Source organism: Monodelphis domestica, chromosome 4 (genome assembly GCF_027887165.1).
Source record: "Monodelphis domestica isolate mMonDom1 chromosome 4, mMonDom1.pri, whole genome shotgun sequence".
Classification (NCBI taxonomy): Eukaryota; Metazoa; Chordata; class Mammalia; order Didelphimorphia; family Didelphidae; genus Monodelphis; species Monodelphis domestica.
In genome coordinates this window covers 452,451,872-452,475,712 of record NC_077230.1, presented here as the reverse complement: position 1 = coordinate 452,475,712, position 23,841 = coordinate 452,451,872, and the positions used below count along the sequence as shown (strand labels likewise).

Here is a 23,841-nt window from a genome sequence, read left to right as displayed (position 1 = left end):
AAAGAAATATTCACTTCCTCTTTGGAATCACATTAAACTGGATAATACGGGTGAGAAATAAGCATACAGGTAAATTTGTTGTCTTAGGGTGGGCAGGGCTCTACTCAGAAAGGGTAGAGGTTGAATAATTTCTCAAGGAAAGTTAGACTCCATGGCCTTTTAGTTTCCTCCTACTGATAATCACTGACCCTATAAAAAGTTTTGTTGGGAACTTTGGGACAAAGAACTCTCCCACAACTATCTCCCAAGGGACGAGGCTGTCTAATACGACCTCCTTCTTAAACCTTACTTAAGTCAACAAACATTTAAGTACTGATTATGTGCCAGACCCTGTGTTAAGCATGGGAATATAAAGAAATGGAGGGGGCATCCCTTGCTTTTAAGGAGTTTCTAGACTTGTGGGAAAGACAATGTGGACACAACTATTGAAAACGTCTTATAGGCAGGATAAAATAGAGTTAGTCCAGAAAAGGTAGGCAGGTATTGAGGTTAAGAAGAACTGAAAAAACCCTTATTCTAGTGGTAGGTTTTTTTTTTTATTGTACTTCAGGGGAGCATCGTAGACCTGCTGGCTAGCCAGGGAAAACTCACGGAATTGGGATGTAGAGGGTCTTATTCATAGAAACAAAGGAGATCTGTACCCCCTGGATTAAAGCGTTTGTGGAATGGGAGTAAGGAGAAAGACTGGAAAGACAGAAGGTGATGAAGGGCTTTGAAGCCCAACAGAAGGTTACATAGGAAGCCACTAGAGGTGGGTTTTCTGGTTTCTTTTTTTGTTTGTTTGTTTTATTTTGTTTTTGAATAGGGAGTAAATGCAATAGCTAGTTGGAGGATTGAATGGAGTGTGGGGATAGACTTGAGGGAATGAGAGCAATGAAGGGATCCTTGCAATACTTCAGGTTTGACGTTATTGGGCCCTAAACCATGAACGACACAGTGTTGGGAGAGAAAGAGATGAATTTGAGAGATTACAGGTGGGCGTGTTGATTATTTACAGGCAGCCCTTCATGATTCTACTTAGGGTTTTCTTGGCAAGGATACCGAAGTGTTTTGTAATTTCCTTCTCCAGTGTATTTTATAGATGAGAAACTGAGGCAAAAAGTGTTAAGTGACTTGCCCATGATCATACAGCTAGTATCTGATTTGAACTCGGGGACTCCTAACTTCCGGGCCAGCACTGTATTCACTGGACCACCTAGCTGGCCCTAGAGATGTTACAAAGGTGAATACAATGGTACTTGGCAGCAGTTTGAGTTTAAAGGCGGGGAATTTATTAGAAATAATGGTACCTACAACATGAGCCTGTGTGATTGGGAGGGTTGTGCTCTGAATGGGAATAGGAAAGCAAGAAGAGGGGCGTATTGGTGGAAAGATAAGTTTAGTTTTGTTTTGAGAAAGAACAGGAAAGAGTAATGTCCCCAAAATTTAGAGGCAAGAGAAGAGAGCGGATGATTGACAATATCACAGGTTATAGAAAGATCAAGAAGAATGAGATTGAGAAAAGAAAACCTTACTCTTAGTCATTTGGAGGTCCTGGGCACCTTGGAGAGAGCGTTTCAGTTGAAGAGAGTTTTAAAGAAACGAAGAAGAAAGGAAGCGGTGACACCAAGTGTACATGGCCATCTAGCTGTTTACCTTGAAAGCGTTGGAATACACGGGGCATCGTATCTTTGGGAGAAGGGATCAATTGAATTATTTTGGATTAGGAGACATCCTGATATGTTGGTAGAGCTAGGAAAGGATCCAGTAGATAGAGTATGACTCAGAATTAGTGGAAAAATGGGGATGATCAAGGAGGGGTTATGCTGGGAGAGAAAATGGAATAGAGTGGGATCAATTATATAAATAAGCAGGTTTACTTTTTAAATTAAAAAAAAATTCTTATCTTCCATTTAGAATCATCACAAAGTATTGACATCCCAGGGCAGAAGAGTGGTAAGGGCTAGGTTAAGTGGAGGTTAAGTGACTTGCCCAGGGTCACACAGCTAGGAAGGGTCTGAGGCTACATTTGAATCCAGGACTTTCCATCTTTAGGCCTGACTCTCAGGCCAGTAAACCATTTGGCTACTCTTGACAAGGTTTACTTTTACAAAGCAAGAAGGTGCCTTCTTCATGTGTGACTGGGACAAAGAAGGAAAGAAGGCACCCAATGGAGGTGAAACGAGGAGGTAAGATATGTAGCGAATTGTCCCATTTTTTTCAGTGAAATGTGAGGCCAAGTTCCAATTAGAGAGTTTAGGAGGGAGCAAATGATAGGGAAAGGTTGAGAAGGCATCATGAAAAGATTGGAAGAGCTCCATGATGAGGGGGATAAAGTCAGTTAGAGAGTTAAGTATTGCCTCGCTGTAGTGAGGGCCAGCTAGAGTATGCAACCTAAATTTGTAGGGGACCTGGGCAGCCTGGCTTGGTGATTTTCTCTGCCTCCTTCCTTAGCGGGTGATGAGGAGCGAAGGTCACTGCCTTACTTGGAAATAATTCAGGCGTAACTCATCAACCTTCACCTTTTTTTTTCTGATTTCTGTGACTAATCTTTGATCAATCATTAGAGAATCCTCGTCTAAATGTAGATGACCAGATGTGGATAACCACTACCCTGACATCAGGGAGGTGGGGGGAAGAGACTTCCAGGGATCTCCTAGGAAGAGACCCTCCAGGCGTCTACATGCCGTCATTACCTGCTGCATTGGGCCTCCTGTCGTCGCCTCATGAGTAGAAGTGGTCACAGGTGATAAGTTACAAAAAAGTGACGGGCAGAAACAGGGTTAAAGAGCACATAGAGTGACCACTTGGAGAATGATCAGAATCCAGGAATAATAACAGCTCTGGGTCCATTCCACCCATCAGTCAGTAAGCATTGATGAGTAAATACCCATCACATATGAGGCCCGGTGCTAAACCCAAGGGATGCCGAGGCAGAAAGACAATTCCTGCCCTCAGGAAGCTCAAAATCTAGTATACAGCCATAGAACTGGTTTGAGAATAATCAATAGATCATGCCTCTTAGCTAATCTGGGCAAAGGAGAAGGGTTTGGTACAGAAAAACGTTGGGTCAACAAGCGCATATACGAAAAGAAGAGAGGAGAATATGGTGGTTCATGAAGGAGAGAAGAGTGGAGGTGGAAAGAATCAAAGTCACGTTGACAATGGTAATAGCCAACAACTTTATGGGCCTACTGTGTGCCAAGAGCTTTACAGATATTCTCTCATTTATTGCTCACAACTACCTGGCAAGTAGGTGCTATTATTATCCTCATTGGACAGATAAATGGAGCCAGAGGAGTCCTGTCATTTTCCCAGGGTCTCACAGCTAGTAGATTACAGGCTGAATTTGAACTTAAGTCGACCATTTCCTGGCCCATTGTTCTACTCATCAGACTACCTCGTTGCCTCCTGATGAAAAATAAATTTCTACTTTAGAGGATTCATTCAATAGGAAAGATAAAAAGATAGGACACCCTTCAAATAGCGTTACAACTGGTTGTCAGAGACTAGGATGGAAGGAAGACAAAGTCTAGTGAGGGATGGTGTTTGTGCCATTTCAATTGTGGTGATGAGGGGCAATCCCATTCCCTTACTCACCTTTTTCCTTCTAAACATGGAAGCAGAGGCAAAGAGGAATGATGATGAGGGCATAGAATGGAGAAAAGATTATTAATTGTCATAAATAAATGTAAATGGGATAAATTCCCCCTCAGAAATGAAAGAGATAGCAGAACACATTAGAAAGGAAAACCCGACATGTGTATAAGAAATACCTTTTATATACAGATTCACACAGCATTAAAATATAGATGTCATTCTATTATGTAGTTTGGAGTTTTGCCCCCAAAGTCATTCAGCTGTATTTCCTTTGATTCAGTGATAACTAAATAAAACTATGAAGTGATCATTAAGGAATTTAAAAAAGCATATTGACATAACCCAAAGTTATAGATGCTCTTGTTAAAAAAAAAAGAAAGTTGTTGCTCATATATTGGCAAATGACTGAGGAAGAAATGGTCTAACAATTTCATAGAACCCTGTTGTTTCCTAAAAAATGGTGAAAGACATGGTTTCAGAGAAACCAGGGAAGAGTTCTCTGAACTGATTAGAGAGCTGTGAGAAGAAACAGGAAATAGTTTATACTGGAACAACATTGAACAATGCAGTGAATAACCCATGATGCCAGAGCAATGTCTTTGAAAACTTTTTGTTCTTTAAGTCCATTTGAAAAATCTCCACAAAAATTGTGTTATTATCCTCACTGGTCACTTAATCTAAGACTCAGAATATTCTTCTAAATTTATACATTAAGTACTTAGGATAGTGAAGTTGATAATACTAATTTGGAACTTTGAGGGACAAATTTTACATTACAAGCTAACAGGATAAAATATAAAAAATTATTCTCTTAATTTTGCAAACTAAATGTATAATTACAAATTGGTAACTAAAATAGTTGTGAAAATTTTATGTTGTACTTTCTCTACACATCATTTTAAAAATATAATAATAGTAATAATAATAACATGAATCTAGCCAACATTTATGTATCACTTAATACACACTAGTATTGCTATTAGGAACAGGCACAAAAAATTGAGAAACAGAATTTGTACCAACTAGGAATTTTTTGATTTAGCATCAGGGGATCTGACCGAAAGAGGCAAAGACCGACTGAATAGTATATATGGTTTATATAGGTGTTAGGGAGTGAGGAACTGGGTAGGAGAATGAGGCAAAAGTTGATTGGCTACTGTCCCTCATGCTGGGGCTCAAGAGTGATCTGGTACAATAAGTCTTTCACCTAGTTTTGGGTTGGGGATATATGTATCACCGAATGGGGGGGCCCAGTGATTTCTTAGAACAGTAAAGTACCAAAGTTTGTCCTTTTTGGGGTTACTTATATTGCAAACACTAGTGGGAGAGTACCTCCTTCCCCAAACTATGATTGTAATTAGTTCTTACTCTGACTACCTGACCACCATGAGTCTTCAGCCATCATGGTACCTGGAAAACCCAAATTAGACCAACATCCTCTTATAAAAACCAATCCCCCAATGCCTCCCAGACATACATATGTGAATAAAACAGAATAATTCTCAAAATGAAATACCTCTGGATCCATAGATCTCCCCACTAACCTGGGGCCATAGGTCATATTCTTACAAGGGGCGTGGGGTACACATATGGCCACACATGCCCTTGGAGGTTAGGAATTTCAAAAGTTTGACAACCACAGAGTAGTCAGGGATCCAAGGAAGGCACAAAGAGCCTTTTTTTTTAAATTAAGGAGGGTATAATTCAAGGGACTTAAACTTACAGTAGGTTAACAGATGCATCGTGGCCATGAGTATTACAAATTCATCTACCATTCCTAGTACCAGAGGAATCCATAGTAGAAAAACATCTTGTGACCAGATTGAATCATCCTTCATCCGTCTTTCTTATCTCCCTCAACTGGCTTCTTGCATTGCTGACTTTTTAAGGGTTGGACATTAGCCTTTCCTGCACAGTAAATTCTTTTTTTTTTTATTTTAAACATTATTTTATTTGGTCATTTCCATACATTATTCACTGGAAACAAAGATCATTTTCTTTTCCTCCCCTCCCCTTCCCCCCCCTCCCACCACCTTTCCCTCTCCTATAGCCAACGCACGATTCCACTGGGTATCACATGTGTTCTTGACTCAAACCCATTTCCCTGTTGTTGGAATTTGCATTAGAGTGTTCATTTAGAGTCTCTCCTCAGTCATATCCCCTCAACCCCTGTAGTCAAGCAGTTGCTTATCCTCAGTGTTTTTACTCCCACAGTTTATCCTCTGCTTGTGGATAGTATTTTTTAGATCCCTGCAGGTTGTTCAGGGACATTGCATTGACATTAATGGAGAAGTCCATCACCTTCTATTGTACCACAGTGTATCAGTCTCTGTGTATAATGATTTCCTGGTTCTGCTCCTTTCGCTCTGCATCACTTCCTGGAGGTTGTTCCAGTCTCCATGGAATTCCTCCACTTTATTATTCCTTTGAGCACAATAGTATTCCATCACCAACATATACCACAATTTGTTCAGCCATTCCCCAATTGACGGGCATCCCCTTGTTTTCCAATTTTTGGCCACCACAAAGAGTGCAGCTATGAATATTCTTGTACAAGTCTTTTTCCTTATTATCTCTTTGGGGTACAAACCCAGCAGTGCTATAGCTGGATCAAAGGGCAGACAGTCTTTTATTGCCCTTTGGGCATAGTTCCAAATTGCCCTCCAGAATGGTTGGATCAATTCACAACTCCACCAGCAATGAATTAATGTCACCACTTTGCCACATCCCCTCCAGCATTCATTACTTTCCATAGCTGTCATGTTAGCCAATCTGCTAGGTGTGAGGTGATACCTCAGAGTTGTTTTGATTTGCATCTCTCTGATTATAAGAGATGTAGAGCACTTTTTCATGTGCTTATTAATAGTTTTGATTTCTTTGGCTGCGAACTGCCTGTTCCTGTCCCTTGCCCATTTGTCAATTGGAGAATGGCTTGATTTTTTGTACAATTGATTTAGTTCTTTATAAATTTGAGTAATTAAACCTTTGTCAGAGGTTTTTATGAAGATTGTTTCCCAATTTGTTGCTACCCTTCTGATTTTGGTTACATTGGTTTTGTTTGTACAAAACCTTTTTAATTTGATGTAATCCAGATTATTTATTTTGCATTTTGTAACTCTTTCTAATTCTTGCTTGGTTTTGAAGTCTTTCCCTTCCCAAAGGTCTGACATGTATACTATTCTGTGTTTGCCTAATTTTCTTATAGTTTCCTTCTTTATGTTCAAGTCATTCACCCATTTTGAATTTATCTTGGTGTAAGGTGTGAGGTGTTGATCTAAACCTAACCTTTCCCACACTGTCCTCCAATTTTCCCAGCAGTTTTTATGAAATAGTGGATTTTTGTCCCAAAAGCTGGGATCTTTGGGTTTGTCATATACTGTCTTGCTGAGGTTGCTTGCCCCCAGTCTATTCCACTGATCCTCCTTTCTGTCTCTTAGCCAGTACCAAATTGTTTCGATGACCGCTGCTTTATAATATAGTCTGAGATCTGGGACTGCAAGACCCCCTTCCTTTGTATTTTTTTTTCATTATTTCCCTGGATATCCTTGATCTTTTGTTCTTCCAAATGAACTTTGTTATGGTTTTTTCTAAATCAGTAAAATAAATTTTTGGAAGTTCCATGGGTATGGCACTAAATAGATAGATGAGTTTGGGTAGGATGGTCATTTTTATTATATTGGCTCGTCCTACCCATGAGCAGTTAATGTGCTTCCAATTGTTCAAGTCTAGTTTTAGTTGTGTGGAAAGTGTTTTGTAGTTGTGTTCATATAGATCCTGTGTTTGTCTCGGGAGATAGATTCCTAAGTATTTTATTTTGTCTAAGGTAATTTTGAATGGGATTTCTCTTTCTAGTTCTTGCTGCTGAGCTGTGTTGGAATTATATAGAAATGCTGATGACTTATATGGATTTATTTTGTATCCTGCAACTTTGCTAAAGTTGTTGATTATTTCAATTAGCTTTTTGGTTGAATCTCTAGGATTCTTTAAGAAGACCATCATGTCATCTGCAAAGAGCGGTAATTTGGTCTCCTCCTTGCCTATTTTGATGCCTTCAATTCCTTTATCTTCTCTAATTGCTACTGCTAGTGTTTCTAGTACAATGTCAAATAGTAGAGGTGATAATGGGCATCCTTGTTTCACTCCTGATCTTATTGGGAATGCATCTAGTTTATCCCCATTACAGATGATATTAGTTGATGGTTTTAGATATATACTGTTTATTATTTTTAGGAATGACCCTTTTATTCCTATGCTTTCTAGTGTTTTTAGTAGGAATGGGTGTTGTATTTTATCAAAGGCTTTTTCTGCATCTATTGGGATAATCATGTGGTTCTTGTTGGTTTGCTTGTTGATGTGGTCAATTATGTGGATGGTTTTCCTAATATTGAACCAGTCCTGCATCCCTGGTATAAATCCTACTTGATCATGGTGGATGACCCTTCTGATCACTTGCTGGAGTCTTTTTGCTAGTATCCTATTTAAGATTTTTGCATCTATATTCATTAGGGAGATTGGTCTATAGTTTTCTTTCTCTGTTTTTGGCCTGCCTGGCTTTGGGATCAGAACCATGTTTGTGTCATAAAAGGAATTTGGAAGAACTCCCTCTTTGCTTATTATATCAAATAGTTTGTATATTATTGGGGTTAGTTGTTCTTTGAATGTTTGATAGAATTCACTAGTGAATCCATCAGGCCTTGGGGATTTTTTCTTAGGAAGTTTTTTGATGGCCTGTTGGATTTCTTTTTCTGATATGGGATCATTTAAGAAAACTATTTCTTCTTCTGTTAGTCTAGGCAATTTATATTTTTGTAAATATTCATCCATATCACCTAGGTTGGTATATTTATTGCCATATAGTTGGGCAAAGTAGTTTTTAATGATTGCCTTAATTTCCTCTTCATTGGAGGTGAGATCCCCCTTTTCATCCTTGATGCTGTTAATTTGCCTTTCTTCTTTCCTTTTTTTAATTAGATTAACCAGTACTTTGTCTATTTTGTCTGTTTTTTCAAAGTACCAGCTTCTAGTCTTGTTTATTAGCTCAATAGTTCTGTCACTTTCAATTTTATTAATTTCTCCCTTAATTTTTAGGATCTCTAGTTTGGTTTTCTTCTGGGGGTTTTTAATTTGTTTGTTCTCAAGTTTTTTGATTTGCATTTCCAATTCCTTGATCTCTGTCCTCTCTAATTTGTTAATATATGCACTCAGGGATATGAATTTTCCTCTAAGTACTGCCTTGGCTGCATCCCATAAGGTTTGAAAGGATGTTTTGCTGTTGTCATTTTCTTCAATGAAATTATTAATTGTTTCTATAATTTCTTCTCTAACTATCTGATTTTGGAGTATCATATTATTTAATTTCCAATTAATTTTTGATTTGGCTCTCCATGTACCCTTGCCGATCAATATTTTTATTGCCTTGTGATCTGAAAAGGCTGCATTTATTATTTCTGCTTTTCTGCATTTGAGTGCCATGTTTCTGTGACCTAGTGTATGATCTATTTTTGTGAATGTGCCATGTGGTGCTGAAAAGAAGGTGTATTCCTTTTTGTCCCTATTTATTTTTCTCCATATGTCTATTAACTCTATTTTTTCTAAGATTTCATTCACCTTTTTTACCTCTTTCTTGTTTATTTTTTGGTTTGATTTATCTAAATTTGATAGTGGTTGGTTCAAGTCTCCCACTAATATGGTTTTACTGTCTATTTCCTCCTTCAATTCTCCTAGTTTCTCTATTAAAAATTTGGATGCTATACCATTTGGTGCATACATGTTGATTAGTGATATTTCCTCATTGTCTATACTCCCTTTTAACAGAATGTATTTACCTTCCCTATCCCTTTTGATCAGATCTATTTTTGCTTTGGCTTTGTCAGATATCATGATTGCAACTCCTGCCTTCTTTCTCTCAGTTGAGGCCCAAAAGGTCTTACTCCAACCTTTAATTCTAACCTTGTGAGTGTCAACCCGTCTCATGTGTGTTTCTTGAAGACAACATATGGTAGGGTTTTGGGTTCTAATCCACTCTGCTATTTGTCTAAGTTTTATGAGTGAGTTCATCCCATTCACGTTCAAAGTTATGATTGTCATTTGTGGATTCACTGGCATTTTGATATCTTCCCCTAGTTCTGACCTTTCTTCTTTAGCTATTTCCTTTTGAACCAGTGATTTACTTTAGGTCAGTCCCCCTAGTCCCCTCCCTTGAGATGCTTCCCTTTCTAGCCCCTCCCTTTTTATGTTCCCTTCCCCTCCCCCCTCTCCTTCCCTCCCTTTTTATACTCCCTCCCCCCTCCCCCTCCTTAATTTTACTTTCTTTCTTGCCCTAATGGATGAGATAGAATTCAGGATCCCACTGGATCTAGATGTTCTTCCCTCTCAGATTTGATTTCACTGAGAATAAGGTTTAAGTAATCCACTTCACGCTCTCTTCCTCTCCTCATATGAGAGTTCTTCCCCTCCCCTTCCCATGTATATCTTTATATGGGAAAGATTATTCTGTTAAGTTCCCCCCCCAATTTCTTGAAGTTAATCTTAGTATTATCGATGGTTCCCCCCTCCCTTTTCCTTTCTTTGCCCCCACTTTCCCCAAATCTTCTTAATGCCCCAATCTTTCCCTATGCATGTTTCTTCTAACTACTCTTATGATGCTACAATTTATGAGAGTTACACAAAACATTTTCCCCACATATTAATATATATAATTTGATGTAAATGTAGTCCTTATAGAAGAGAGTTTGACTTAAAGAAAAAGATAAGATTTATCTCCTTTTCCCTTTCTTTCATATTTACCTTTCCATGTTTCTCTTGCTTTCTGTGCTTGGATATCAAATTTTCCAATAAGTTCTGGTCTTTTCTTAGCAAATGCTTGGAAATCTTCTATTTTGTTGAATGCCCATACTTTCCCTGGAAGTATATAGTCAGTTTTGCTGGGTAGTTGATTCTTGGTTGGAGACCCAGCTCTCTTGCTTTTCTAAATATCGTGTTCCATGCTTTGCGGTCTCTTAGTGTGTTAGCCGCTAAGTCCTGTGTGATGCTTATGGGAGCCCCCTTATATCTGAAGCTCCTCTTCTTGGCTTCTTGTAGAATTTTCTCCTTTTCTTGGAAGCTCTTGAATTTGGCGATTACATTCCCGGGGGTTGTCTTTTGGGGATTTAGTATAGAGGGTGATCTATGAATCCTTTCTATTTCTATTTTGCCCCCTTGCTCCAGAACGTGGGGGCAATTTTCTTTTATAATCTTCTGTAGAATAATATCGAGTTTATTGTTTATCTCTGGTTTTTCTGGGAGACCGATAATTTGGAGGTTTTCTCTTCTCCCTCTGTTTTCCAGATCGGTGACCTTCTCAGTGAGATATTTTATGTTTTCTTCTAATTCATTATTTTTTTGGGTTTGCTTTATTGATTCTTGCTGTTTTATCATCTCACTTTCTTCGAGTTGCTTGATTCTGGTTGTTAGGGACTGGTTTTGCTTTTCAGCTTAGTCTTCCCTTCTATTGGATGCTTCGAGCTCTTTTTCCAGTTGAGCAGTCTTATCTCTCAGACTGCTGATCTCTTTCACCCATTTTTCTTTCCAGGTTTCCATCTTTTGGATAAGTTCCAGTTTGAGATCTTCCAGAGCTTGTTGATAGTTTTCATTTTGGGAGGCATGTTCTGATTTTTTTTTGGATTTCCTCCTCATTCTCCTCTTTTCCTTGAGTACTTCCACCATAAAAGTTTTCAATAGTCACTTTTTTCCCTTTCTTCCTGGAGGCTTGATTTTGGGCCATGTGCACCATCTCTTTGGTGGTTTTATTCCCCTTTCCTTTTTGGTCTGTGGTCTGGGTTATATGGGCGGTTTTTCTGTGAATTTAGGTTGCTTCAGACTAGTTCTTCCCAGCCTCCGAGGTTTCTTAGAGCGCTGGGTCCCTGATCACAGCCACACTGCCCAGGTGTTCAGCTCCGCCCAGATAATCAGCGCGTGGTCAGCCCCTGGTGTTTAGCTCAGCGGCGATGTTCAGCGCAGCTGCCTCGAGTACAGCTCTGCTGACCCCAGTGCTCAGCGCCGGGTTCTCCAGTGAAACCGCCCTGAGACGTTTTTTCCTGGCAGTCTCCAGATCCCAAGGACCCTGGATGCCCCCCCCCCCCAGACAGAGACGTTCCCCACTCACTTGCTGTCCCGGTGAGGGCTCAGGTAGCTCACTCTGGTTTGGTGGGGGAGGTGGGGTGGGGGAAGGGCGGCTCAGTTCACGTTTCTGTGCAAGCTTTCCTCCTTCTTATTATAGTGTGGAAATGTTCAAGCCCCACGTACCTTCACCTCTTTGGGATACTGGGGAGTCCTGTTCCGCCAAAGGTGATGTTTATGCTCCTTTGATGTAGTCTATTTCGTTCGGTGCCGGGGAGAGGAAGGGTGTGGCGTCTAGATTGCAGCCATGATTACCCGAAAGTCCTGCACAGTAAATTCTAAGCTTGAAAGTTGTAGAGTTTGGTTACAATGATAAAGCTTGATTATGATGGGTACTCTTATAATTAACAAACTTAATTATAAATCACTAATCAATGATCAATATTCAGTTTCACAGTTGAGAGAGAAACAGAGAGAGAACCGTTTGTTCTGGACCTTAATTCTACCTGTAAATTTCCAAAAATCTACCAACATGTTTTTAGCAGTTACAAAAACCTTTAATGTGGAAATTTACATTAAAGATCATTCAAAATTTTGTTCTTAATTAATTTATAATGCCATAAATGTCCTGTTGTTTAATTGTTTCAACCATATCTGACCCTTCATGACTACGTTTGGGGACTTTTTCTTGGCAGAGATACTGGAGTGGTTTGCCATTTCCTTCTGCAGCTCATTTTATACATGAGGAAACTGAGGCAGAAGGGCTTAAAGTAACTTGTTCAGGGTTACACAGCTAGTAAATGTTTGAGGCTGGATTTGAACTCAGGTTTTCCTGACTCCAGGTCTAGCACTTTCTCTCTCCTGTATCGCCTAGCTGCTCCCCCATTTCTACAAACCAGGGGAACACATTTCCTTTCTTTTTTAAAAAATCTGTCATTATCTCTAGAATCTTTAATTTGGCCAGGGTTACAAAGGAAGGGAATGAAAGAATCTCTCCATTTTTCCTTGGGAAGGGCCTGAAAAGACTGGCCTGCAGAGGTCTGCTAGATCCTCAAGAATGGCTGCTGGTGGTCGCAGTTCCTAGTGCTCCTGGGAGATTTAGGAATATGGGACAAAGGGGTTGGAGCATGAAGTTTGTGGAGGCTCAGATTGTAGCATTTTATTACATTCTGTCAGTTTGCTTCTATCTTCTTTCCATGAACTGACAAGTGAATGAATATTTTTCTTAGTGGCCTCCATGGAGAAATAGGAATCCATGTCCTGGGAATATTTGCATTTAATCCTTTCCCTCAGAGATTAACTAATTTAGCCAAATCAAAAGACCCCACTCCCCTTCTCAGGAAACCCCAATCCAAATTATCCTGAGTATAAGAGCTATTTGGACAAAGGCCCAATTTTGTGGGTGCTAGCCAGTGTCAGCCCTACAGTTTAAACATCTTATCTGGGGGATCAGTGGAATGAACTTGAAGGGAGCAAAGCCTATTTTGCCTGAACACAAGATGAGGGATCTGTGGTGGCTTATCCATTTCAGCTGGGACACAGGAATAACGAGGCACCAGGGGATCAGACTTGACTTGGGGTTTATTGAGTTTGCCAGCAAGGGAGCCTCACTCTCCTATGGTGTGCGCTCTCTCTGTCTCTCTGTCTCTCTGTCTCAGTCTCTCTGTCTCTGTCTCTCTCCCCCTTTCTTCCCCTCTCTCTCCCTCTCTCGCCCTCTCTCTCCCTCCCTCCCCGCTCTCCCTCTCTCTCTCTCTGTCTGTCTCTCTGTCTCTCTATGTCTGTCTCTCTGTCTGTCTGTCTCTCTGTCTGTCTGTCTCTCTGTCTCAGTCTCTCTGTCTCTGTCTCTCTCCCCCTCTCTCTCCCTCTCTCTCTCTCTCCCTCTCTCTTGTGACAAGGAAATCACTTTAAAAGACTGATATATATTAATTTAAGGTCACCAAGGAATTCAGCTATGTAATTCCTAAATGAAAACTCAAGTCAGCAGTCAACCTTTTATGGAGTTTAATTACAAACAGGAGGAAGAAAGGTATTAGAGAGAGAGAGAGAGAGAGAGAGAGAAAGAGAGAGAGAGAGAGAGAGAGAGAGAGAGAGAGAGAAAGGGGAGAGAAGGGAATAGGGCTTAAATACCCCCTCTGTTTAGGCTGGGCCAAAAGGCCCAAGCCCTTAGATAGCTGAGGCAAAGAAAAGAGATCAGTCCCTATCACTCACGTGACCAAAATGGAGAAACAGTCTCAGGGGCCTCCACCTCCAGCCTCCTTCAGAGCAAGCTTCTCAGAGCACAACCTCTCAGAGCAAAACCTCTCCAACCACCCCTCAGTCCTCAGACCCCACTATCTTTAAGGAAACCATCTAAGTTCCCTCCCCTCAGTTCTCACATCTACCAATCACTGTCCATGTCTTCCCTGTGCCAATGGTGGCTCTAGCTTAACCCAGGACTGCCCAGAGGTCTGCCCCTTTGCACATGTCTGTTGAAGGTCATATTCTCAAATAATTAAATTTTGATCTATGCTGTAGCCCTTCCTAAATCCTGTTAGGACTGAGTAGGGTAGAGATTGTATTTTCCAAGACCTGGTTCTGTCATTCCAAGTATCTCTATTGTATCAATTCTAAAATCAATCATGACTGAAAGAACTTCCTGTTCTATGCTTAAGCAGAGGTCAAAGCCCTTTCCATTGTTCAGCAAAAGGTTTCTGTCCTAAAGTAATCTTAAGTAAGGAGGAGGAGGAACCTCCCATGCCAAGGGGGTTCACATTCCAATAGACTATCAGTAAGAAATTTTTCAAGTATGAAATTTCCCAATGGTGAAATTTCCAACATTTATAAGTCTAAGAAATTTTAAGGTTTACACTCTCTCTTTCTGTCTCTCTGTCTCTTTCTCTCTCTCGCTCTCTCTCTGTTGGTCTCTGTCAGTCTCTGTCTGTCTCTGTATAAGCTTATATATGCTTAAACCACAAAAGCCTGTGATATCGGGAGGGCATGTAGCAAGAGCTGGCCACGTTGCCCTGATCAAGGCGCCTTTGAAGTGTCCATGAACAGATGTTAAACCACATGATATTCCTGTGGTGGGGCCGTTGGGGGGGGGGGGGAAGCCTGTGAGGAAGCCCGTTAATGGGTGAGTGAATAGTGCGGCAAGGAGTCACAGTTTGTTCATCCCTCACCAGCGGCTTACAGACTAGAGGGAGAAGTCCTGAGCCCTTGCTTTCGGTTCTGCCTTCCACTGCCCTGCTCAACATGGACCCACGGCAGCTACTGCAAATCTTAGATTACAAGCACTCATGGCAGAGAGCCAACTCATACATGAGAATAAAATGGAATATTTCTCAAAATGCAGTACGTCTGGATCACAGTTCCACCCTTTGTGACACACAGGCACATTCCCCACTAAATTAGGGCCTATAGAACATATTCTTACCAGGGGCCTGAGGTACCTGTAGGGTCAGAGGTGCGGAGCAAGAGGGCATTTTATATCTTTAAAAGGAACCCAGGAAACCATCCAACAAGTTGCAGATTCTCCAACAGAATAGACAGAAACAGACAAAAGGAGACCAGAAAGAGGAACGTGCTAGCACCATCACAGGATGCATTCAGGAAAAGCTTCTTGGCCTGTGGGAGAGACAGGGTGGTTCACCTGGGGGTCAGGGGAGCAGGGCCAGGTCTAATCTCCCAGAACACAGATGTGCTCTGCAGGCTTGGAAGTGATTCCGAGGGGATAGAGACTGTAGGACTTCTGGCTGTCAACTCCCGAAGGTTGATCCAAGGCTCCGTCTCCCTTGAATTCCTAGAATCACCATCACCAATAAATTATCAGTGTTGAGAAAAATGAAAAATAGATTTTCTGAGAATAAGCATTTGGACCAACTAGGGTTTTCCAACTTCTCCAGCAGTGAGTCTAGGCTGAATAGTCAAACACTCCTGGAATGGACAGTACACAAGCATATAGAGGTTTAGAGACTGTAGGAAGACAGGCAAAAGGGCATCAATCAAGGTGTTACCCGTTGTCAAGGTTAGGGATTTCTGCACAATAGAACATGGAGGACTCAGTTGTTTCTGAGCAAGGGTGGCACGGTAAGATACTATATCATGACGTCTTTTGGGTTACTTGATTTTTAAGCACTCAGTGGAGAGTATAGACATATGTGTGAACAAAAAGAAGTGATTTTCAAAAAGTAGTTTTGGACCCACACCAAGCATTGAACATAAAAGCTTTAAAATAACTAATCTGATTCTTTCAACAACTCTGAGATATAGGTGCTATTATTATCCTCATTTTAAAGTTCAGGAAACCAAGGCAGAGGTGAAGTGATTGGCCAGGGTCATACAGCTAATAGGTGTCTGTGTCCAGTCTTGAATTTTACAAGCTCTCTTGGTGAAGGATGGAAATTGGTTATTTGTTAATAGCCCCCTATTCTGAAACTAAATGAATCACTTGTCATTTATAAGATTTGTAGTGACTTAGTTTAACTGGCAAATAACAAAATGCATTAATTTATAAATTCACTTGAAGGTCAATTGTACATTTTTTTCCTTTTCTTTTTTTTCTTTTTTTCTTTTCCCTTTTCTTTTCCCTTTTCCACTCTTCCCTTCTCTCCTCTTCCCTTCTCTTCCCTTCTCTTCTCTTCTCTTCTCTTCTCTTCTCTTCTCTTCTCTTCTCTTCTCTTCTCTTCTCTTCTCTTCTCTTCTCTTCTCTTCTCTTCTCTTCTCTTCTCTTCTCTTCTCTTCTCTTCTCTTCTCTTCTCTTCTCTTCTTGTTTATATTTAAAACAACCATTTTCAAGAAAGTTCTCTTTGCCTTCCTTTTTTTATCTTTTTCTTTTTTTTCTTCCCTGGGACACTGGCCATAGAAACTACTGAAGGACTGACTTGGGTAGCCAAACCAATTCTATTGAAAATCAGCCTCATAATAAAAAAGCAATATAAGTTGAAGATAAAGTCAAATAAAAAAATAGCCTCTTACACTTCAGTGAGAGGCACTATAATGTCTACAGTCTGTGTAAAACATTTGTTGTGTTTCATGAATTTTTCAAGATGATTTGTACTGTCAATGCCTAGCTAGTAGTAATCATGGATCATGATCAAGAAGCCTGCCATCTCTCCTGCAGGAATAAAAACATTCTTCATACCATTGATAAGTGATAGCAAAATAACTGGTGAAAGATCCACTGCTCTGGGACAATGACAGAGAGTGAATGAGGACTGTGCATGCCTGTGACTGTCCATTGGGAATCAATTTGTACATGAATGTCCAGCCTTTCTGGGGGTTTGAAAACAATTTGATGATAGGTTGAAAACTGTATTCAATCAGAAGCAGTTTGTTATATTAAGCAGTTTAATGATTGTACTTAGAGTTTTATGTATCCACTACAGGAACATCAAAAGCATTGTACACTTAATCATAATATTTGTGAATCATTATAGAAACTATTTGCATTTCAGATATACACATACTTGTTTTCCCCAGAAGAAAAGTATATTTGTAACAGATTTGGATGGTTATTTGCTACTTAAGGTGTCCCTAAAGAATTTTAGCTTAAACTCTTTGGACCATCTACACCTACTCTAAAGGAATTCAAGTATCCATAAATGGGAAGTGTTGCTGGAGGACTAAGAGTGAATCAAACTTGTCTATTAACTGGCAGAAGGATTATGGATTGATTAAGAAATAAAATTTTTGGACATAGCAAAATGCATAATTTTTCTTACTCAGTTACAAGAATTTTAGTTTTTCTTTTTTAATTTAGTAAGCAGAGACATTAAAAGAAAAAAATTAAATAAATAAATAATGGCTATCTTTAAAAAAGTGATGGGTCAAAAGAGAATATAATATACCTCAGATGAATACGAAAAACAGAGTTGGCATTCATGATGATAGCAACAACAACAAAAATTTAAAAGTTAAATTTTATTATGTTTGAAAATAGATATTTAGTACATGTACAAGAGTCATAATATCTTTAGATCTGAATAGATAATAAGAAAAGATGAATATAATTAAAAAGTATTACAGGACAACTGAAAGTAGTCAATCTATTTCTTTGGTTAGTGTGAAATTTACAAAGAATTACTATGTGATTTTTGCAGCAAAACTGGTCAATACAAAATAACAGGATTATTTCCTGAACATAATAGAATAAAATTGGAATCAACAAAATGCATTTGAAGAAAGGATTTAAGCATAAATGGAGAGAGACCGTCTGTCCAGTGTGGTGGATAGAGCATACTCAGTCGTTGGGTTTGAAGTCTAGATTCAGCTGCCAGGCTTTAAGTTGGGTCACTTAGCATTAGACCTCATAGCCTTAGTTGTAAAGTAAAATGAGAATTTCTGCCTGGATCTCACTCAGTTTTGGGGTGAGAATCTAACACAATTGTGTGGAGCTCTTTGTTAATGAAATCATCTTATTGGTGCAAGATAATAGTATTTTAAAACAGTTGATTTTTCCAATTTAAGTTTGAAGACTCATCTTCTGACTTAGGGATATTGAATGTCAATCAGTTTACTTTCTGCCAACAGAAGGAAGAGGATCTATTTATATATATGTGTATATGTATGTGTTTGTTTCCATCAGATGCAGAGATCAGGTTTGATATGAAGGAGGACAGTGCAAATCTGAAAATAATCTCATGGAACAAGTATTCTCAAGCTAGTGAATATAGGGCTGGTCTTGCTAAATATAAGAAAATTCATAATGAAGAGAAACATTTTGAATACAATCAACATGGAAAAGCCTTCATAACAAATTCCAGTGTTGTGAATAAGAGAATATATACTGAAGAGAAACTTCATGAGTATCATGAATGTGGTAAAGTTTTCAGTGTACACTTTTCCCTTATTAAACACCAGACCATCCACAGTGGAGAGAAATCTTATGTATATAAAAAGACTTTCAGAGACAGATCCACTCTTAATAAACATCAGAGAATCCACACAGGAGAAAAATATTATGAATGTAGTGAATGTAGAAAAACTTTCAGAGACAGATCCAATCTCTATAAACATCAGAGAATCCACACTGGAAAGAAACCTTATGAATGTAATGAATGTGGAAAGGCTTTCACCCAGAGGGGAAATCTTGCTGTTCATAAGAGAATCCACACTGGAGAAAAGCCTTATGAATGTAACCAATGTGGAAAGGCTTTCACATGCAGCTCTAGTCTTGCTGTACATAAGAGAATCCATACTGGAGAGAAACCATATGAGTGTCATGAATGTGGTAAAGTCTTTCGGGAATACTATTTTCTTAATGTACATCAGAGAATCCATACTGAGGAGAAACCTTACAAGTGCAATCAGTGTGGAAAAGCTTATAAACGCAGGTACAGTCTTACTCTCCATCTGGCAATCCACACTGGAGAGAAACCTTATGAATGTGATCAGTGCGGAAAGGCTTTTACACGGAGAGCTCATCTTACTGGATATCAGAAAATCCACACTGGAGAGAAACCTCATGAGTGTCTTGAATGTGGAAAGGCTTTCAGTTGCAGCTCCTATCTTGCTATACATAAGAGAATCCACACTGGAGAGAAACCTTTTGAATGTAATCAGTGTGGAAAGGCTTTCAGATGTAGCTCCAGTCTTGTTGAACATCAGAGAATCCACACTGGAGAGAAACTTTATGAATGTAAACAATGTGGAAAGGCTTTCAGATGCAGCTCCACTCTTGCTGAACATCAGAGAATCCACACTGGAGAAAAACCTTATAAATGTAATCAGTGTGGAAAGGCTTTCAGATGCTTCTCCAGCCTTGCTGTACATAATAGAATCCACACTGGAGAAAAACCTTTTGAATGTAATCAATGTGGAAAATCTTTCAAATGCCGCTCCAGTCCTGCCGCCCATCAGAGAATCCACACTGGAGAGAAGCCTTATGAATGTAAACAGTGTGGAAAGGCTTTCATGTACCACTCCACTCTTCATAAACATCAGAGCATACACGGTGGAGAAAAACCACAATGAACATAATCAATATGAAAAGGCTTTCAGAATGAGCTTTTTTCTTGGAGTACATCAGAGAATTCTCTCACTGGAGAGAAACCTTATAAATGTAATCAGTATGAAAAGGCTTCCATGTTACTCATCAGAGAATCCACAATAGAGAGAAGCCTTATTATGATTGTCTAGAATATATTAATACTCTTAATATTCTCGTACTGAATATCATAGAATCAATACTAGAGGAAGAACTTCATTAATGTAATCAGTGTTCAACTAAAGTCATCCCTCATTTCCCATCAGAAAATTCATATAATGAATGTGGAAAAACATTCAAATGAAGTACAGAGCTTGTTAGACATCAGCAAATTCATCCTGGAAATAAGTCTTATATGGACTCAATGTGGGAAGGTTTTCAGCCAGAGACCATCTCTTATTTCACATCAAAGGATTCATAGGTGGAGAGAAAATTTCTTAATGTGCTCAATGTGTATCTTCCTTTTGCTGGAAGATGGAGGTTATCAGACATCACAATATTTACACTGGGAAAATAAAACCTTTAAAAAGCAATAATTGTGGGAAGGGCTTCACCTAGAACTCTTACTCATGTGTATTTTGGAAAAATCTTCCTGGAGATAATACTAAAGAAACTAATTAATGATGAAAAGCATCTTCTGGCAGCACAGACTTCATTATTCATCACAAAATTTGTATGGTGTATGAAGTCCTAAAAACAGATGGAATTTTTTCTCTGAAATCCTAAGTTTTCTCATTCATTCTCTGTGATATTCCATGGTTTTCCAATACTACAACTTTTTACCTCCCACTCTTAAATACTTTATTTTTTCCAATTGGATAAAAATATTTTTAAGATATTTTAAAAAGTTTTGAATTCCAAATTCCCTCCTTATTTACTCTCATTGAGAGAGCAAGTGATTTGATGTAGGTTATACAAATCTAGTCATATAAAACATTTCCATATTAGTTGTGTTCTAAAAGAAAACAGACAAAAAACCCAAACAAATGAGAAAAATAAGTGTTTTTTTTTCAAACCCATACCTTCCATCCAAAGCAAAAGAGTGATAAGGGATAGGCAATGGGGGTTAAGTGACTTGCTCAAGGTCACACAGGAAGGAAGTTTCTGTGGCCAGATTTTAACAAAGGACCTCTCATCTCCAGGCCTGGCTCTCAGTCCACTGAGCCACCTACCTTCCTCCCCTTTAAAGTATATTTTGATCTTTATTTAGACTGTTATCAGTTTTTTTCTAGCAGTACATAATATTTTTCATTTTAAGTCCTTAAGAATTGTCTTGGATCATTAATACCATAACTTCTCCAACTTTTCTCTAGTTGATCTGTATTCAAAGTGTTTCATGATGCTAACTAATGTAAAAAAAGCCTTGTTTAATATTTTGTGTCTGTTGGACTTTTTCTTTTAATGATGCCTTTAAACTGCTGGATAGCACAAAAGAGAGCATTGTTTTTGAATCTATAAGCCCTGAATTCAAATGCAGTCTCTGATACTTACTAGCTGTTTAACCCTGGACAAGTCACTTGGCCTATTCCTGACTCAGTTTATCCATCAGTACAGTTGGGATAATAATAACATCTACCATGCAGAGTAGATGAGAGGATCAAATAAGACAATATTTGTAATGTGCTTTGTAAACATTAAATCACTCTGTAAATGATACTTATTATTTTTCCTAAGGCTCATAAATCTTATGGAAAAGTCAGTGGCTATGAGATAGTTTAATCACTTTTTATTCAAATTGATATTCAGAACAGTATAAATGACTGCAGTATATTTTAATGTATAGGAAACTGGATTTAGAGTTGGGAAGTCTTGGCTTTAAAATCTGCCTCACATGTTCTTAAGCAATGTAACGCTGGGAGAAGAACCGCCTCTCTGTGCCTCAGTTTAGGAGGCTGAACTTACTGGCCTCTATGGTCCCATCTAACCCAAGTCTGTTCTCATCCAAAGTACCTTTGTATGTCTCTTTCTTAAACTTCTTCCAGTATTCCAGCAGTAGGACCAAATCTGAACCCATAGCATAAAGTAATAATCACCCAAACTATCTAATATAATTTAAAAATAGACAGCTTGTACAGGATGCATGTGAAATACATGTGTGGGAGATTCTGATACTTAAATTATGGGTGCTTGACTAGGCAATGCTAGTTTGATTAGTAGTCTCTCCCCATACCTTTTACATTGTGGATTTCTAGAAATCCAGAGACCTCGACTGCTGGTACTAATCATTACATTAAAACTCACAAGCAGTCTGACAGAAAGTAGGTATAGACCAACATCCACAGCATAGACCAGTATTAGCTCCAAATGAATATGAAATTTAGATGTGAAAGGTTCTTTAAAGAAATCAGAGAAACCATAAAAGATTCATTTTGTAAAGAATGTGGCATCAGAGAAGGTGTGGAGAAGATCACACAAAATGAAATGGGGCATTCATGTCAGATGAAGAAATCAAGGTTACCTAAAATATGAAGGGAAGCAGTTATTTGAGGGGAATGAATGTTTCCTTAATAGAGGTCTCATATCTAAGGTGTTTAAATAGACTGGATACAGTCATAAAAACTAGCTATTCCCCAACAGAACTTTATTATAGACAGTTATCAAAGGAAGAAAGAAATCCAAGTTATTCACAACCTCATGAAAAAGTGTTCCACATCTGTAATTACTAATCCAAATCACTAATAATTAGATTTTCAAATTGGTAAAGACGAGAAGTAAATGACAATCACAGATATCGGAAGGAATTTACAAATTTGTATATTAAGGAAAAATGTTTTAATATTATCTATGTCGAAATAAAATATGTGTCTTATCCTGTCCTCCGAGTCCTTCATCTCTTTCAATATGTGGGTAGCGTATTTTGTCCTCTGGAGACATGGTTGATCAGTGCATTGATCAGAACTTGGAAGTCTTTCAGGCTTTTGTTTACATTATAATGTTGCTTTTATTTGTAATGTGTATAGATATATGGGGTGCTCAGGGAGGACTAGTACCTCTGTGTGAGGGTGGCTTTCCGCCTTTGACTGGACATGTGTGGTGTCCACGTCCAGTAAAACCATCCTGGCTGATTGGCTAAACCAGGTTGAGAGTAATCATTAGGTCTATAATCCTTAGGTGAATTAGGGAGGATTTCTGCTCCAAGCATGTGAGGACTTCCCCAGCAGAAGGGGAGAACACTTTGTTCCAGCAGCCACAATGTTGGCAGGTGCCGTGAGGAACCTAGAGATTGCCAAAGTCGTCCACTCTATCCTGAGCTATTGCCAGTCATCCTCACCTTAGTCTTGCCAGTGGACGTTGATGATTCTGGAAGAGAATCAGATGAATGACACTGTACAACTCCACCTCACTTAAATCAAATACACTGATGTCACTGGCCCTCTTTGAACTAAGGATGAACAATTAGCTATATGGCAAACACTGTACTAAGGTCTGGGAATACAGAGAAAAGGCAAAACATATTTCCCAGTATTATTACTATTTTTTCTCTTATTTGAATTTTAAAGTCTGTTTTGAGTTCTTCTAGTGCCTGAGAAGAATTCTTATTTTTCTTTGAGTCTTTGCATGCAGTCTATTTCAACCTAGGTGACAGCTACTAATTGACTTAAACAATTAAATTCTCTTGAACTGTTTGAAACTGCCTGTTTTTCCCCCCTAGTAGGGAAAATCACCTTCTACTAAAACACTGCATCAGTCACTTTCTAACAAATGGAAGGGGAAAGGTTGAGAGAGGAGTTGAGTTGGAGGAAGAGGAGGAGGAGGATGAGAGAGAGAAACTGTTGATCTGAATCTTAAGTCTAGCTGCAAATCTGCAAACTTCCAAAAATCCAAGATATTTTTAGTAGTTCCAAAAACCTTTAAACTATAACATGAAAATATATAGTAAAGATATTGTATTTCACTTCCTAATTTTAGCTCCTAATTAGTTTATGCCATGAATTTCTGTAAACCAAGAAAAAATCTTCTTTTCTTATCTCTAGCTCTGCAATTTCCAATATGACCCAGTCTTTGAAGGCAGAGAGAAAGAAAGATGGAATCTTACAATTTTTCCCTGGTTTGGGATTCAGTAGGGTTTAGCTATGGAGGTAGTGGCATTCAGAAGGCTAATAGGTCTCAGGAATAGGTACGAGGCTTCTTAGAGACTTCTGGAAGACTTAGATATATGGAACAAGTAGTTTGGGGGTAAGGAGGTTGTGGGGGATCATATC

General features: G+C 38.9%; 2 protein-coding genes across 2 annotated transcripts in view; both read left to right on the top strand.

Moving 5' to 3' along the window:
• The window catches only part of LOC100013894 (zinc finger protein OZF-like), a 159,906-nt gene that overhangs the window by 104,985 nt on the left and 31,080 nt on the right, over nucleotides 1-23,841 (top strand). The window lies entirely within an intron of this gene.
• On the top strand, nucleotides 17,610-23,437 carry LOC100617067 (zinc finger protein 781-like). Its single transcript, XM_007492181.3, has one exon. The coding sequence runs from the start codon at nucleotides 18,455-18,457 to the stop codon at nucleotides 19,763-19,765; it is 1,311 nt and encodes a 436-aa protein (XP_007492243.3). The 5' UTR covers nucleotides 17,610-18,454; the 3' UTR covers nucleotides 19,766-23,437.